General features: G+C 32.3%; 2 protein-coding genes across 3 annotated transcripts; one reads left to right on the top strand and one right to left on the bottom strand.

Annotated features, from left to right (window-relative positions):
• Positions 1 to 6,886: 6,886 nt before the first annotated feature.
• LOC105131249 (trihelix transcription factor GTL2-like) lies at positions 6,887 to 10,030 on the bottom strand. Of its 2 annotated transcripts, XM_011034123.1 has the most exons (3): positions 9,459 to 10,030; positions 7,620 to 9,058; positions 6,887 to 7,026 (listed from the first exon to the last, which is right to left on the bottom strand). In XM_011034123.1, the coding sequence occupies exons 1-3, from the start codon at positions 9,851 to 9,853 to the stop codon at positions 7,019 to 7,021; spliced, it is 1,842 nt and encodes a 613-aa protein (XP_011032425.1). In that variant the 5' UTR covers positions 9,854 to 10,030; the 3' UTR covers positions 6,887 to 7,018. The 2 variants fall into 2 exon arrangements, with proteins under 2 accessions (XP_011032425.1, XP_011032424.1); XM_011034122.1 differs by lacking the exon at positions 6,887 to 7,026 and having other exon boundaries at positions 7,158 to 9,058.
• A 3,001-nt stretch (positions 10,031 to 13,031) lies between these two features.
• Positions 13,032 to 14,199, top strand: TIM23-3 (translocase inner membrane subunit 23-3). Its single transcript, XM_011034121.1, has one exon. The coding sequence runs from the start codon at positions 13,352 to 13,354 to the stop codon at positions 13,892 to 13,894; it is 543 nt and encodes a 180-aa protein (XP_011032423.1). The 5' UTR covers positions 13,032 to 13,351; the 3' UTR covers positions 13,895 to 14,199.
• The last annotated feature ends 1,662 nt before the right edge of the window (positions 14,200 to 15,861 follow it).

Genomic DNA, 15,861 nt, shown 5'->3' with positions numbered 1-15,861 from the left:
ACATAATTATAGTAAGTATTTTAATTTTAAGAGGACTTAATTTAATTATAATATAATTAATCTTTGTTGGTAAGTTCTTCACGTCGTGGAGATTGACTCGTGAACGGGCCGACCATAGGAAGCAGGAGTGGGTCCACACGCCCTGCAACTGAGACCTATAATAACTAAATTGCCCTTCATCTTTCCTTGAAATTCCACGTCTTGCCCAATGGGCTCCTTAGACGGCACCGCCTCTTGCAGACACTGGTAATGGATAATTTTTCCTCTTTTTTTTTTTTTAATTTCCTAATATATTTCCTGAATTTATTTTTTAAAAAGTATTAATTAAAAAATTTTCCTTATTGCAAAAGAAAAGGAAACCCACGAGAGAAAATCGAATGTTGTCTTGTCAAGGGCGGTGAGGAAGCACGACAGCTGCACCGCGTTTAATTTTAATATGCTAGTATTAAAAATAAAATAATTTAAAAAAATATTTATTTGTAAATAAAAATTATTTTTAAAAAAATATTATACATCCCACTGTCAAATAAATACTAAACCAAAGTATTTAGAAAAAAATATCCTTTTATTGTATATATAAAACAATACAAAATAATAATAAAATTACTAAATTTCATCCGGTTGAAGACTTAGAGTTATGAATTGAAAAAATTAATCTAATCAATTAAGATAATAATACCTTTAAAAACATTTAATTGAGTGTTGATTGGATCAATCAGTGATGATATGACGTATTCCTAAGCTCTGAAAGAATAAAAATCTATTGATCTCTTGAGAATAGTTAATGAATTCACGAGTCCCCGATTCAATGCCGTCTTAAAAAAAATAAAAAAATAAAATAAAAAAAGGCCTTAATATCACCTCAAGGATATGGTTGCGGTACCGGTGCAATGAGCCCGTCGTTTTCAACCGGGGATCACATGCAACACGCCATGGTCCCCGGAGACAAACAAGTGCTGGGATCTACAAACTCATACCCATCTAACTAAAAATGCCAAATTGCGTGTACCAAACCTAAAGTCCTGCATGCATGAATCTAAATCAATGATAAGCTTTTCCTTTTGTTCCCATTCAAGGGAATCGCTCAATTATTAGATTTGAAGTTTCTTATTGAAATTTTTTAATAATCACTTGGAATAACAATTAAATCGAACTATGTTTATATTATGGATTGATTTAAAATCAATCAGTGATGATATGACGTATTCCTAAGCTCTGAAAGAATAAAAATCTATTGATCTCTTGAGAATAGTTAATGAATTCACGAGTCCCCGATTCAATGCCGTCGAATAAAAATCTATTGATCTCTTGAGAATACTTAATGAATTCACGAGTCCCCAATTCAATACCGTCTTAAAAAAAATAAAAAAAATAAAAATAAAAAAAGGCCTTAATATCACCTCAAGGATATGGTTGCGGTACCGGTGCAATGAGCCCATCGTTTTCAACCGGGGATCACATGCAACACGCCATGGTCCCCGGAGACAAACAAGTGCTGGGATCTACAAACTCATACCCATCTAACTAAAAATGCCAAATTGCGTGTACCAAACCTAAAGTCCTGCATGCATGAATCTAAATCAATGATAAGCTTTTCCTTTTGTTTCCATTCAAGGGAATCGCTCAATTATTAGATTTGAAGTTTCTTATTGAAATTTTTTAATAATCACTTGGAATAACAATTAAATCAAACTATGTTTATATTATGGGTTGATTTGATTGATTTCAGCTGAATTTTAAATTAAATTAAAAAAAATATTGATCCAATAAAATATATTCGACTTGATTTAAAATTTTAATGACCCTGAACAAACATAATCAAGTTAATACTAAGATATTATTGGTTGTGTTTTAAATAGTGTTTTATAAAAACTTGAAAAAAATTATTGTTTTATTATTTTTAGATTTTTTGATGTGTTGAGATTTAAAATAATTTTTTAAAAGTAAAATAAAAATTATTTTAATATATTTTTAAATAAAAAATATTTTAACAAGTAATTACGGTACATCTCCAAACACTTTATAAAAGTTTTTTTCTAAAAGCAACAAAAAAAAAATTATATATATGATTGACACGAATTAATTCAAAATAAAAAACAAGAGCTTGCATCCCACAAACTAATACATTTATGTCTCCTTTTTTTAATTATTATGTTAGTTTATTAATATAGAATTGGATGAGTCCTCTAATAAATTAGAAGGAAAAAAAAGAGCTTGCATCCCACAAACTAATACATTTATGACTTTATATATATTCATCAACAATATGTTAGCTGACACATATATTAGGTTAGTTCTAAAGATTCTTCAATGCTGGTTGCTTACCTTTATATGGTTCCAAGAACTAATCAATTCAACTAAAATCTACTACTTAATAACGAGGTAGAACTAAATTAACTTCCGGGCATGATTAATCTCGATCCGAGGCAAGTGAGAGTAATTGCAGCGATCAAGAAACTTCATCCCTCTCAGAAAAATCCAGGCTCGACCCTACCCTTCTTTCACGGAAGAAATTAAGGGAAAAACTTTGATCTCACATTAAGCTCATTAGGGTTGGACTTCCTCCCCTTTAGAAACGAGACACAACCACTATAATAAAGTTGAAATGCACCCAAGATAACCTTTTTCATTATTGCTCAATAGCAAGTCGAAGTAACCCAGCCATTGATGGGGATGTGTGGCTCCCTCGAGCAACATAAAAATTGATCAAAGAAAGTCACGTCTTCATCTACAAAAGCAAATGATCAAAGCACAACTAACATAAAAAATGATGGATTACCCATGATGTGTGATATAAATTCAACCCTTTACGTGATCTTACTCAATGGAGTGTTATCTCAACAAACCACGATGATCATAGGACATAAAAGGAAGGAATGTGTAAGAGTGTGTAACCCGTTGTTTTTTTAAATGTTTAAATGTGTAAGAGTGTGTAACCCGTTGTTTTCTTAAATATTTATTATTTGAAAATATATCAAAATGATATGTTTTTTTTATTTTTTAAAATTATCTTTAACATTAGTTCATCAAGATCAAATAAAAACATAAATTTTTTATTTTTTTTTAAAATACTTTCAAAATATAAAAGCAAATAAGCCCACGTAAGAATCCTTTGACTTTGAGGCAATCCGAAAGGTAAATAAATCACATCTAACGTGGAACAAAAAACAATGAAGCTTTGTATGTTTAAGGTGAAGCACGAGAAATAATTGCTGGAAGAGTCAAGATAGTGTCCTAAGTAGGGTGTGATTTCGCATCCTAATCACAGTTGAGGAAGGATGATGACACTACACTAGCTTTTCAATGTTATATATCGGCGAGCACGGTTTGTGGTTTCAGGCATGCTCTGTAAACGGTACTGAGCTGGGCACACGTCAAATGTGGATTTCATCCGCCAAAAAAGAGCCAGTCCGATCAGGGGAGAAACTTGGGAGCTGAGATGGCAAGACTCCATCTTCAAACCTGAGCAATTTATTTATTTATTGTAATATGGCAGATTTAACTCCATTATTTATTTATTTATTGTAAAATCTAGCAGATTTTAATTAAAAGAAAAATAAAAAACCCTCTCGGCAACCTTTTGAATGATAATAGATGGGGGACCAAGCACCAATAATAAAGGCTCTTTTCCTTGAGGTGTTCTACCAATTGCGTTTTCAATCTCATTGTTTCAAGTGGGACAAAAAATTATTGTGTCAATGTTTCCGGGCAATCAAGATTTTTTTGGTGAGATCGAGACTGTTGGGAAACATGGTGGAACAGTGCCCGCAATGTATAGAATCAGTTGAAAATTTTATTTTTATTTATTTTTTATATAATCACACTGAAACCACCAAAAATACTAAAAAAAAATCCATTTAATATTCTTTTTTAAGTTAAAAATACTTTTAAAAAATACTAAAAACATAAACAAAAAGTTAATAAAGCACCCCTTTTTTTATTATACCAATTAAGTTTTATTTTTATGTATCAAAAATATTTTTCAAAAAGTTTAAATCCTTTTTATTTTTTAAAATTAAAATTATTTTTGTATTTTTATATTATTTTAATAAGCTGATATTAAAAATAAATTTTTAAAAATTAAAAAATATTTTTTAAATAAAAAATATTTTAAAATATAACGATAACCATACCTTGCTATAAAACAATCAATCTATCGTATTGTTGCTGCTCAAAAAGCAAATTTCGGGTACGAACAATCTGAAAAGAAAATATACTAAAATATGGTTATTCAATTAATGTTTTGGGACGGAAAATCTACATAAAAAGATATTATATAATAGTTTTAAAATAAATTTGTATATTTTCAAAACATACAGTACATAAAGATATTGTATCCTTTATCTTACGATTCTCGAAATCAATCGAAAGCCACCAAGGGAAACATGTGTGGCTTTCAATCATGTAGAGAATGGAAATTATACGTACATAATAGCACGTGCATATCTTTTCACCTAATAGCCCTAGAACAACTTCATTTCCATTAATGGTTGAAATAGTTGTAAAAGAAACTCAGGGTCAAACCAAAGTAAATCTCGAGTCACAAATTAATTTGATGGTTGATTCAAATTGAAATTATAAAATTATTAATTTTAAAACTTGATACAAATTAAAATAACAAAAATAATATTTAATTATTTTTTAAAAATATATAAATTTGATATCTATACACATTAAAAGTAAAATATAGTTAATTTTTTTATATTTTATTTTGTTTTAGTCACTATAACTAAACAAACATGATATATAAATAATCATTAAGATATATATTGTATGTTATTATCAAATACAATATCATCTCTATTTCCATTTATTTTTTCATCTTATCTTCTTTACCTCTCTTATTTCTGTTTATTCTATTTATTGTGCTATTTTAAATTAGCTGTTTCCGACTTCCTTGGTCAAAACTCAGGATTTCTATGGCACATGCATGTACATGACTCGGATGACAGCTGGTCTTTTTTGTCCCAATATACTACAATGACACCATATCTTTTTTTTTTTTTATTTCTTTTTTGGTGCACCATCAACTAGCTAGTTTCACGTATTTGCGTCCTTCAATTGATTAATTTTAAATTAAAGGTTGGTACTTGCCAGTGGCAATATTCTTTATAAGTTGCATTTTGGTCTCTATTATTGAAAAAGGTTAGTGCGTTTGATTTCTTGAAATAGGTAGCTCAAGACAGATTATGAGGTAAGGACAAATTTTAGGTAATCTTTTTATTTTTATTATAGTAGATTAATTTTTTTATTTTATTTTTTTCCTTTAAATCTGTTTTTTTTTTGTCATGTTTCTATATTTTACTTTGACTATTGACTTTATAGCTTTTTCAATTTATGCTCAATGATTATAAAAAACAAATGACATGAATCAGTGTTAAGAAGAAAAGTGATTAGAATAATATATGAAAAAATATATTTTTTTAAAGGGAATAGATGATTTATTTCAAATCATAACTTGTCAATTATAGAAGAACAAAATGCGGTAAAAATAACATAAAAAAAACTAGTACTAGTTAACCAAAGTTAGTATAGTATATAATTAAATCTGCAAGTTAATGATTAGAGTTGAGCTCACCTAGGATATATCACAGAACTCATAAATTTAAATTATAAAATTAAAATAACTTGATAAAAAATAAAAAAATTATAATTTTTTTAAAAAAATAGTTTTAATTCTTCAAATTCATAATTTAAATTATTAGACCCGAAACATTTAAAAAAATCACTTTTGATTTATAAGAAATATTTTATTTAACAGATCTGATTTTTATTTTTGATCTTATACTATTCTGGATCATGGTAGAAGCAGCAAGCATTCTCATGTTATTTTTTAAAAAATTAAATTAAATCCAATTTATTCCAGTTCGCTCCGTGAACTATTTTTCTTCGGTGAAAAGTTAAATTTAACGAGAAATTGAAGAAAGATGACGGACAAAAGCAAGGATATTTATGTCAAATTATGAAGCATCCGACCACCTGCATTTTCCAAATCAAGTACGTTCTTGTATATTCATTTGTTAAACCCCAACGAGTTCAATCACATGCTTATACTCACTTGTCAAACCTCTGCCTGAGTTTAGGGAATTGAAATCTAACTCGTATTGGATTTTTAATTAAATTAAATTAAATAATTAAAATATCAATTCAATCAAATTCATTTAACTTTATTTAATTCTTAATGATTCAGTTAATGACGTAAAACCCAGTTAAAATCTAATCAAGTAGAAAAAAAAAACACTAACACTGTGATAAAAATAATTATTTTGTGATTCAAAAAATTGACCCGGCAAGCTAGAAATTAAACCATACATGACAACTATATATGCTTTCACTTGACTCAATCATAGAACAAGAAAAATTAACGTTGGATGTCCAAAAACCTATAATTATAGTCAGTTTATTTCCACTATACAACCTTCGAGGGAACAAATTAAGTGGATTAATTTCATGACCATACCCTAATATGAACATTTTAAGGGAGTTTACTCACAACCTTAATTACTTTTTTTTTTAAAAAAAAAAACATTTAAATTCAAATCTTGAAGAATCCAGCAATAATTACGTACATACAAGTTATTTATAGATAGGACCCACTAGTGGGTTCGGTGTTAACAGAGACAAAGGAAAGGGGGTCCCCGCCTTTCCTTTTCCTTTTCAATCTCATAGTTTTTGTAGACATTCACCATAGAAATCTTCATCTCTATAAATGCCTCCTCTGATCAGTCGGTCGTGTGGTAGGTCTCACTACCTCAACAGGATCATTGTATCATATTTGTGTTGTCGCTGTAAGGTTTCTTGTAGTTTAGTAGCAGTGTGTTGTGTGTGCGTGCGTGTAACAGTACTGTCATGGAGTTATGACTTGCGCAGAATATATAAGATTAAGAACATGTAAACATTTTATGTTCCGCTGTGAAAACAGAAATTCTAAGCATATATCCATCCAATATTCATGTATCTTTGATTCCAGCTGGGTTGGAAAAGCAGTGATGCTGTGTTCTCCTTTTCGATCGACTGCCTAAAGCTCTGCAATTTTTTAGGTTTATTTGGCAAGAAAGTATATTGAAAAGGCAATGTAAGTCGACAATCCCATATATATGAAATGAAAGCAAGCTCCTAAAAGAAAAGTTAAGTCTATTGGTGCAGAAAATATATATCAAATTGTAAGAAGTTAACTCCAATCTGAACCAATAAATTAATTTAGTCCCCACACTTCTCTCAAATTGTCGGTGCTCACTAAAATACAAATCGTACATGTCTCCCCTCAAGACAATATGCTAAATACAAGATACTACCTAGTGTTTGCAAAATAATAAACACACCCACTTGATTATTACAGCCCAATTAATGTATAATATATTATCAGGGAAAATTACACTGGCAATCTTATAGCTTAGTTATTTTTATCTTAGTCTCTTGTTTTGAAAACTTGAAGTCCACATCTTACGTTATCTTATAGTTTAGTTTATTTTAATTTTTCAAAAATCATTATAAAATGACTAAACTATAGGATTATCATAGTAATTTTCCTTTAATACTGTATTATTATCATTACCATATAACATTATGAAATCAAAATTCAAAATCAAAAGGTGGTACTTGAACCTTGTTTTTCTCACCTTCAACAACATGCATTGCTGAATTACTTGTCCCATTTTGTGACGAGCTACTACTGTGCCTGGTTTCCGACAAATTGGACTGGTTTTCCGGAGAAGCCGATCGGTTTTTCGGTGCTGCAAGCGTTCCATGGTTGTACAAAGTGCTTAATTGGTGAAAGTAAGGACTCGTCCTTGAATTAATGTATCTCTTCTTGCTAGCATCCTTGGTTTTTCTGAAGTACTTGTTTATGTTCTCCCATTTTTGTTTGCATCTCTTTGCACTCCTCTTGTAACCCAACTCTAACATCCCTTGTGAGATTCTTTCCCATACTGGAGCCTTTACTGATCCTTCCTTGTCTTCATTATTGTTATAGAGACTGCACCTTAGGTTTATCAAAGCTAACACCTCATCTCTTGGCCATCTCTTGCCAATGTCATCTTCATCGTTGGATGTAGACTTCGCTTGCACTTTATACATGGGCAGTATGCTAGATGGTCCTGATGGGCTGTTGTGGGAATTGAGAGAACTAGGGTTTTGGGGGGCTAGTGCTAGTGTCGATGAAGTCATTGGCTCTTGTGGAATGTTTGGGGCAAGAGTTGAACTAGGGTTTTGAGGTTCTTGATTTTCTGTGCATGAAGTATTGGTTTTGGCTGGCATGGAGGTAGACTTTTGATGGTCTAGAGTTGTGGTAGATGATGTAGGTGTTTCAAGTTGGCTTTCGCTACTGGTCTGACTGGCAGGATTAGGGTTTTGTGCTAGCAGCAAGGAAGATGAATTGGAAGCATTTGAACATTTTGGTACCTTAACAAGATCTGGTGCACTTGTCTCCCCAAGAATTTCAGCACAAGAATCACCCGATGTGATTTTTTTCAACAACTTGATTAATGTATCAAGTCTATCACCTGCAAGAGCTTGTTCATGTGCCCTAAGTTCAAGTTCCTTGTTGATCCTATCCATTTCTAGCTTCTTCCATGCTTCTTCTCTCGCAAAATTCTCTTCATCTCTCTTCACTATATCTTCAAGAAGTTTATTATGCTTCTCTTCTTGTTGAGCCATCATCTTGTTCACAATATCTTCACAAATACGTTTGAACATCTCAAACTTCTTCTCTCGTTTTCTTTTCTTTCTCTTTGATTTTTCAAACTGCTCTAATTTCCCATCATTATCTTCAACGCTTTGGTTTACTACCGTTTGATGAATTGTTGTTTCTTCTTCCAAGTTCTGTCCCATCTTATCCTGCTGTTCATCTTCACCTGGCTTGCGTATCTTCTTTTCTCCAGCTGTAGCTTCCTGCTGATCAGGGTTTTGATCTCCATGATAAATCTCTTCGAACTCGCTAAAGCTAGCCCTGTAATTCTTGCTGTAAATATCAGTGTTGCTATTGAAGTATCCGCTCTCTTCTTCAAATTTCTCCTTCCATTTCTCAGCACTCCTTTTGAAACCAGCCTCTGCAAGATTCCTGTAGCCATCATAAATGTGTAAAACCGAAATAACCTGTATATCATTAGCATTTTATTTTCTCTATTCCATTAATTATTATCAAATTTTACAGTACACAAACAAGTGTTTCTTTAAATGCTGTCCACACACGTATATGACTCGAAATCCCTGTACGAGATGCTGATACGAAGAACTTATAAGCTATACTGCTATTTTGATTGATCATGATCATATCTTCAAGTACTCTTGCTAAATTCTCTTTAATTAAATCTCCAAACTGATTAACTTGAATAGAGTAATTATGCTAAAACCAAATCCAATATCTAATTAGTGACTGAAAGAGAAATGGAATGAAAATAAAAGAAGCATATGTAATCAAAAACAATATCTTGATGTGTGTATATATATATCGTTTTTACCTTGATGATGCATGTTCCCAAGTGAATTCAGGAAACCAATTGTCCATGCTAGATCTGATCCTCAACAGTGGAAGCACTTCATCATTAGACCATGGATTGACCATTTCTGGTATTGATCTTTCTCTTTCGAACTTCAAATTCATAGCCATCAAGTTATTCTCTTGTTTCTCATCATTTTTGTTGGTGGGTGAAGCTTGGTGCAATGAGTGCAAAAGGTTTGGCTGCAGTGGTACTTGAGAGGTAATAGCAGCAGCAGCTGTGTATGGATCAAAACTAGGGAAGTTGGTGGTATTAGAGGAGCCATGAAGAGGTGGGAAAGAGAGACTAGGGAGAGGGAGTGATGTTGTTCTTGAAGCTATGAATTGGTGGAACTGGTCTGCTACTCCTTCAAACATTTTTTTGTGCTCGCTGTTTGCGTTCTCTCTACTTTCCTTACCTACCTCTCTCTCTCACTGTAAACTGGCAAAAGAGAAAATGATACTCACAACGCAACAAAAACTTTTTTTCTCTCTCATTTATCAAGGACTTTGTCCTATCATGGAAGGCTAAAGACAGCCCACCACACACTTTTGGAGGAAAGTGAACTCACTATCCTATGAAATAAAATTGTCATGTCGTGTTTGAAGTTGGAAAGTGGAATACATAGCCATAGCTGAGGCTGGGAGTAGTGGGCTTGAAAACGATACCTCTTATTGCATTTGCGAGTCTTTTAGAATCCTATGCAATTGTTGATGCTCATGATGGTGTAATTAACGGCAAAGAGATGGCAGGACACGTGAAAACATGCAGGGTCTGGGACCATATTATATATTTCAGGAAGGAAGCTGCCATGGGGGTATTTTACACAGAACCTAGGGCTACAGCATGCACAGCTACAGCAAGGCCAGCCCCTTCTGCTATGGGGATCCAACTGTCTACTACTAGGGGGTGTTTAAAATACTCTAACGTCTGATTGCAGCTGTTGTGTAATTTCATGAATTCTTAAAGAAGAATCAACTTTTGGATCAATCAGGACATTCCTTTGAGTCTAGAGGAAGATCTTTTGACAGATCACCAAATTCTTTTTGGGTCTTGATTTTCTGCTAGTAGCAGGGTTAAACATGGACATTTTTTTTTTTTTTGGGAGGCTGAATGATTTTGTTACCTTAGCTCGCTGCTAGTTTACAGGGTTACGATTTAAGTGCCGAATAAAAAATCTCCTGGATCTTAAAAAAAAATTAATAAATAAAAAATTATTTAATATTATTATTAAATCTAGTTGATAGATTAATTTTAAAACTTCCTTTTTAATATAAAGTTAATACAAGAATTTATTTGTCATTATCCTACTAACCTTTTACATAGTGTGAATATAAAATTAATACAAGAATTTATTTGTCATTATCCTACTAACCTATAACTCAAATTATAAACTGAATAACTAATAAAAAATATATTTTAATTAAAAAATTTTAAAATAATATTTTTTAGTATAAAAATTTAACATATTAAATTGTCTTGGGTTTCACAGTTTAACTCTAGTTAAATTTGTAATTTAAGTAAATTTTACTAGATTTAGAAACTTTTTAAAATAAATTTTACTAGATTTAGAAACTTTTTAAAATGATTTTTATTTAATTGCATAATAATAAAAATAGATATTTATAAAATCAACCAAGAATAAAATAATAAATTTTTTATTTAAGACTATAATAAATTTAAAAAGAATTTATTAAAATAAATTTAAAATTAAACTGGTATTTAAAGGTAAAATTAAAGGAAGAAAGAGAGAGAGAGATCTTCTCTCCACTTTGATATAAACACGAAAGAGTTGAGCTGGCACCCCCAACTGTAATCGGTAATTTGTCTTTGAAACGAATTTATGTTTCTGAAAAACAATAAAAAGGAAGTGGTCTTTTTTCAGAAATCTTACAGGTCCCAGAAATAAAAGCAGTGGGCCAGCAGCCAGCTTGATTTCGGTCTTTGGTCCAGACTCTAGAGTGCAAACCGTGTCCATGCCCAACCTGTCCTTATCACCAACTGGGCTTTCTGCTTAGTGTTGAGACAATCAAAGTTGGGCTTGGCCCACAATTATGTACTCATTTGTCACGGTCCACAGCTGGTCCAGGGTGGAGCACCGACTAATTCTTGCTTTTCTTTTCCACGAATGCAACAAGAATGGTAACGAGCATCATAGATGTCAAATCTGGGGCTGCCTAGCTAGGTTGGTAGTTCAACTCAGTATAATTATTTTTTATTAAAATAACTTTATTTTATTTTTTCAAAAAATAAAATTCATTAGTGTTATACTGATCAATTTCATTATAAATTACCTTGTTAAGCCAATCAATTTCATTAGATTAATGTTTTTTATAGTTTACATTAAGATTTAAATGTAGTTAGTTAAATTTTATACCGTGAATTTTTTGAATCAAACTGGATTTAAATCAATTAAATTTAATTAAAATAAAATTTTTTATAATTTAAATTGAAATTAACTTGAACTAAATTCTCAATTATGAATTTTTTGAATCATTATAAAAACTAATGATGCAATGCTAACCATAAGTGTGTAGTAATGGATGTAAAATATTTTTTAATTAAAAAATCAAAAAAATATTTTTTATATAAATAAATCAAAATCATAAGAAATATATATATATATATATATATATATATATATATATATATATATTCAGTAAAGTAACATTTTGAAATAATTCAAGCGAAAGTCGAAGAAGAAAGAGGGGTGGAGAATAGGATTCCTTTTCTTTGCTCTGAGTGAGCATCCGAGTTGCTTGTCTCGAATATTCCACGTGGCATCTACTTACCGCTTTAGGAATATTGCTCTTTCTAGAAACTGTTTTTTCTTTTCTTTTCTGGTAAAATAGAAAAGAAATGAAAAAAGAAAAAAAGAAAATGGCCCAACGTAGATTAATTGAAACAATATTACTTCTCTGTATTTATTTAAGGAATAAAAAATATTAAAATTTTTAAAATCTTCACTTTATAAATAAAAGGGATGAATTTTGGATGGAAGTTTAATTGAAAATGTAGTTAAATAGTAATATAGAGAGTTGAGAGAATACAAGAAGTTGAAGGAAAAATAATTTATTTATTTTAATAATATTTACTTTATTTTTTATTCTAAGTAAAGATTTTAATGAAAGTTCATGGAGGTAAATGTAAGTTTTCTACCTTTTATACATGCTTCTATTTATATTTATATCATAAATTATTTTCAATCTTATATATATATATATATTTTATCATGACAGATATCTACAGGAAGCGCATATAATTTCTTTATTATCCATTTTTATTAAATAAAGTATATATTATAGAATATAAAAAATAAAATATTTTGCAATTTTTATTCAAAATAAAACAGTTTATTAAAAATATATTTAATTTTAATCAAAATAAGGATTAAAAATATAAAACCAAAAATAATTTTTAATTAATAATTCCAAAAATTTCAAAGGATATATCATAAAATATGAATTTTAATTAAAAAAAAAACATCAGAATTGGTAGAAATTTCTCCACCGCAGCCTAAAACTTTTTTCTTTTAGGGCCAAGTCAACATGTAAAACCTAGAAAAGCCTTCCTTCCTCTTAAACCCTAGAGGCAGGAAGACCAAAAATAAATCACCCGCTGCCCCCCCTCCCTCCTCCTTCTTCCAAGGAGCCTTTCCTTTGATCAAAAGGAAAGCAGCCCCAAATCAACAAAAAAAGCCCTAGGCCCTCCTCGCCTCTATCAACAAAACCCCCTCTCCTTCTCTGAAAACCCTCAATAACCCATAAAAATCCAATCTTTCCTATCAAAGAAGTCCATAAAAATCCAATATTTCTGTCAAAAACTTAATCAATATCTAATCTTTCTGCAAGAAATATCAAAACTTTCATCGCAACATGAATGACCCAAATGATCACAAATACAGGAAATACCACCCATATCAAGACCTCTACAATGTTCCAGCTCAAAACCTTTACAAGCTTCCAACATCCCCAGAATTTCTTTTCCACGAAGAGTCTCTACACCAACGCCGTTCTTGGAGTGAGAGTCTTCAGTACTATACTGGCACAGGCTACTTAGCTGGAGCTATACTAGGTGGTGCTAAAGGTTCTATTGAAGGAATCCGCGCTGCGGAGCCTGGAGAGACATTAAAGTTGAGGGTTAATCGTGTTTTGAATTCTGGTGGTCATATGGGTAGAAGATTTGGAAACAATTTGGGTGTTTTGGGCTTGATGTTTGCAGGGATTGAGAGTGGTTTGATTCATTGGAGGGATACTGATGATTTGGTTAATACTGTTCTTGCTGGTCTTAGTACTGGTGCTATTTATCGGGCTGCGAAAGGGCCTAGGTCTGCTGCAATCGCTGGTGCTATTGGCGGGATAGCTGCAGCTGCTGCGGTTGCCGGGAAGCAGGCTGTTAAGAGATACGTGCCTATTTGAAAATTTTGAAATTCAAGGTCTTTTGGGGCTTACAAGGGATAGAGGGTTTTGTGAGGGGCTGGTTATTTGGTGATGCATGGGTTTCTTTTTTGGGAGTTTAGTTATAAATTGCGTTAGTGTAATAATCTGTATGACCAAATTTTTGTAATTCTATTGGTCGACTTGGCAGTTGGCATGTGCTGTTGCTGTTGTTCTTGTTATAGGAAGTTTTGATTTTCTAACTAGACGTTACATTCTAAAAACCTTGTTTTGAGCTGTCTGCTGGTAACTGACTGGTCCAATCCTACTCGAGAAGATTTGATTCATTCCGAATTCTTTTTCTGTTTACTGGCTAGAATTGAACTATTTGTTGCTGTTTGATAGGGCTTAGGAGTTGTGTAAAATTGAATTACTTTTGTTGAGCGTTGTTGTTTTCTTGTGATTGAGCCTGTTGGTTTCCATCACTTCGCAAGCATATACCTGTTTTAATGGATTTGTGAAACCTATGAAGCTATGTGTAGCTACTCAAGTTCTTGGCCTATGGAATGATTTCTCTATGTCACGCTGCTGTATCTTTTTTAGATTTATTCTCTGCTTGATAATCTCACGGGCAGAATTTGTGATGTAATGAAGTTTTCGTTCCTGCGCCTTAACTATGGATTGCCTGCCTTTTAGGGCATCAGCTTGCTGTACAAGACTAGTTGTCCATGTAAACGAGCTCTTTCAAATATTGTTAGACAACACATAGCTAGGAAATCTCTCTATGGCTGTAAACTTTTTCTGGAGTTCAAGCTTAAAATTGTGATCATTTCCCTGAACGATAGAATTGCTTGGAGATGTTCATTTTGGCAAAATCTGTCTTCTCAAGATTAAAACCAAGTATATTTTTAGAGTGTTGTTGCAGGGAATAAGATCAAAGAATATGGATGTTGCTTTAAGTTTTACTAAGCAAAGAGCAGTTTCATTATGAAATCCATACAGATTTTCTAGTGTAGGATGTTAAGAAGGTGATTAAAGAAAAGTATTAAGGTGGCTGTAACAGATTCACTCAAGAAACGGGATTGTATCAGTTGCATGTTGTTTTGTGGTCTGAACATCTCAATTTTTGGGTTCTTGTCATTTGTGGCCGCTTGGTATACTCTGGTTTGCCTGGGGCAAGATGGAAAAGCTTTGTTTTCTGAGGTAACTGATGATTCAATTAACTTTTTTCTTTTTTCTTTTCCAAGGTCATTGATTGTTAATGTTAGGTGGCTCCTGGTCCTGGAGTTTGTAGTTGGTGATGTTTAGAGTTCCAGGATATGTGTGGAAAACGTGAAAGGTCATGGACATGTGTGAGCTGACAATTTTCTTGAAAGACTAGGGCAGCTCTTAGCCTGCTTCTTTTCCCCCTTGTGGTCCCTAATGATAACCATTTCACCTCCATCTCGTCCAGTTTCTCCTCCCCTCATTGCCTATCTCGCGCTTTAGAATTGTTGTATTTTGATCCCATATGACCCAATCTAGTTTATGTGTTGCCACTGCGGCTTAGAAAAGACGCTTACCTGGGAACAAATGCCAGTGCCAAGTGAACAAGTGTCTTGCACTCACGACATGGGTTTGGCTCCCTTTTCTGAATTGGCTTCCACCGAGAGATCCTACCTGTGGCGATAACTTGGAATGACACCACCACGGATTTTGACTTTTGAGCTGAGGTCACCCTGCTATACGAAGATAGTTGTGAACTTTTATGGCCTTCAAATCCTGACAAAAAATCCGAAATATGAGACGGGATGCATCAAAATCAAACAAGAAGTCACTCAATATAAAACAGGAAGCAAATCTCACCAGGCATGTATTGGCAGGTACCTGCTAGTCAACGAGGGATTACTCAATTTTAGAGGAATGCAAAACAGGGAAGTACCGACTCTAATCTAGTTGCTGAAAGATTTAAAATAGTAAAAACAAGAAAAGGAAAAAAAGTTTCTGAAGGAAATATCCCCGGTTCAACC

Source organism: Populus euphratica, unplaced genomic scaffold (genome assembly GCF_000495115.2).
Source record: "Populus euphratica unplaced genomic scaffold, PopEup_1.0 scaffold103.1, whole genome shotgun sequence".
Lineage (NCBI taxonomy): Eukaryota > Viridiplantae > Streptophyta > Magnoliopsida > Malpighiales > Salicaceae > Populus > Populus euphratica.
The sequence above is the reverse complement of the archived record's forward strand: the minus strand, read 5'-3'. Positions and strand labels throughout refer to the sequence as shown.

What these genes read in the sequence shown, in the direction of transcription:
- LOC105131249 (XM_011034122.1), bottom strand. Translation starts at nt 9,853, where the DNA reads ATGTTTGAAGGAGTAGCAGACCAGTTCCACCAATTCATAGCTTCAAGA. An exon ending in TGGGAACATGCATCATCAAG is followed by an intron (nt 9,059 to 9,458) that starts GTAAAAACGATA and finishes TGATGGCTACAG; the next exon opens with GAATCTTGCAGAGGCTGGTT.
- TIM23-3 (XM_011034121.1), top strand. Translation starts at nt 13,352, where the DNA reads ATGAATGACCCAAATGATCACAAATACAGGAAATACCACCCATATCAA.